At 53.4% G+C, this 777-nt stretch overlaps 1 protein-coding gene across 1 annotated transcript in view; it reads left to right on the forward strand.

The window, feature by feature from the left end:
- Positions 1-770, forward strand: part of AURANDRAFT_66904 (hypothetical protein) — a gene marked incomplete at both ends in the record, with an annotated part of 11,710 nt that extends 10,940 nt beyond the window's left edge. The window contains 3 exons of the mRNA XM_009042186.1: positions 339-408; positions 434-657; positions 681-770. Coding sequence (XP_009040434.1) covers positions 339-408; positions 434-657; positions 681-770 — 384 coding nt within the window. The remainder of the gene's footprint in view (positions 1-338; positions 409-433; positions 658-680) is intronic.
- Between the last annotated feature and the right edge of the window lie 7 nt (positions 771-777).

Raw genomic sequence — 777 nt, forward strand, 5'->3', positions numbered from 1 at the left:
CCCCAAAGGCAACAAAGGGGCACCCAGGCCCGTGCAGTTTGCCCTTGCGGTCGAATTTGCCTTTTTTGGGTGATGTTGAAGTTGCCTTCATGGTCGTCCTTGCCTTTGTTTATGTCCGTTAGGGGCATTCAAGCGTCCTAAGGCGTCGATAGGGCCTACTTCAGCCATATCGAGTCCTTTGGAGAAAGTAGGAGTGGTTTTCTATTGCAAATCGAGGTCGGAGATTCCGAAAATCGAGTCGCGGTGGTCATTGGAGTCGATCTTCTAGGGGCATGAGGGGCCTTGGGGTCCACATAGTTCCTCAGTGGCCCCCAGAACCCCACCCCCGGCCAGCATAGTGCCGTTGGATGGTCGTTGAGGTCCGTTGGAAGGCGGGTGGGAAGTGGGGGCCAGGGGGGTGGGCGTGGAGTAGGCCTTTAGTAGTAGGTAGTAGGTAGAAGGGTTAGGGTTAGGGTTAGGGTTAGGGTTAGGGTTAGGGTTAGGGTTAGGGTTAGGGTTAGGGTTAGGGTTAGGGTTAGGGTTAGGGTTAGGGTTAGGGTTAGGGTTAGGGTTAGGGTTAGGGTTAGGGTTAGGGTTAGGGTTAGGGTTAGGGTTAGGGTTAGGGTTAGGGTTAGGGTTAGGGTTAGGGTTAGGGTTAGGGTTAGGGTTAGGGTTAGGGTTAGGGTTAGGGTTAGGGTTAGGTTAGGGTTAGGGTTAGGGTTAGGGTTAGGGTTAGGGTTAGGGTTAGGGTTAGGGTTAGGGTTAGGGTTAGGGTTAGGGTTAGGGTTAGGGTTAGGG

Source organism: Aureococcus anophagefferens (assembly GCF_000186865.1).
Source record: "Aureococcus anophagefferens unplaced genomic scaffold AURANscaffold_28, whole genome shotgun sequence".
Lineage (NCBI taxonomy): Eukaryota > Pelagophyceae > Pelagomonadales > Pelagomonadaceae > Aureococcus > Aureococcus anophagefferens.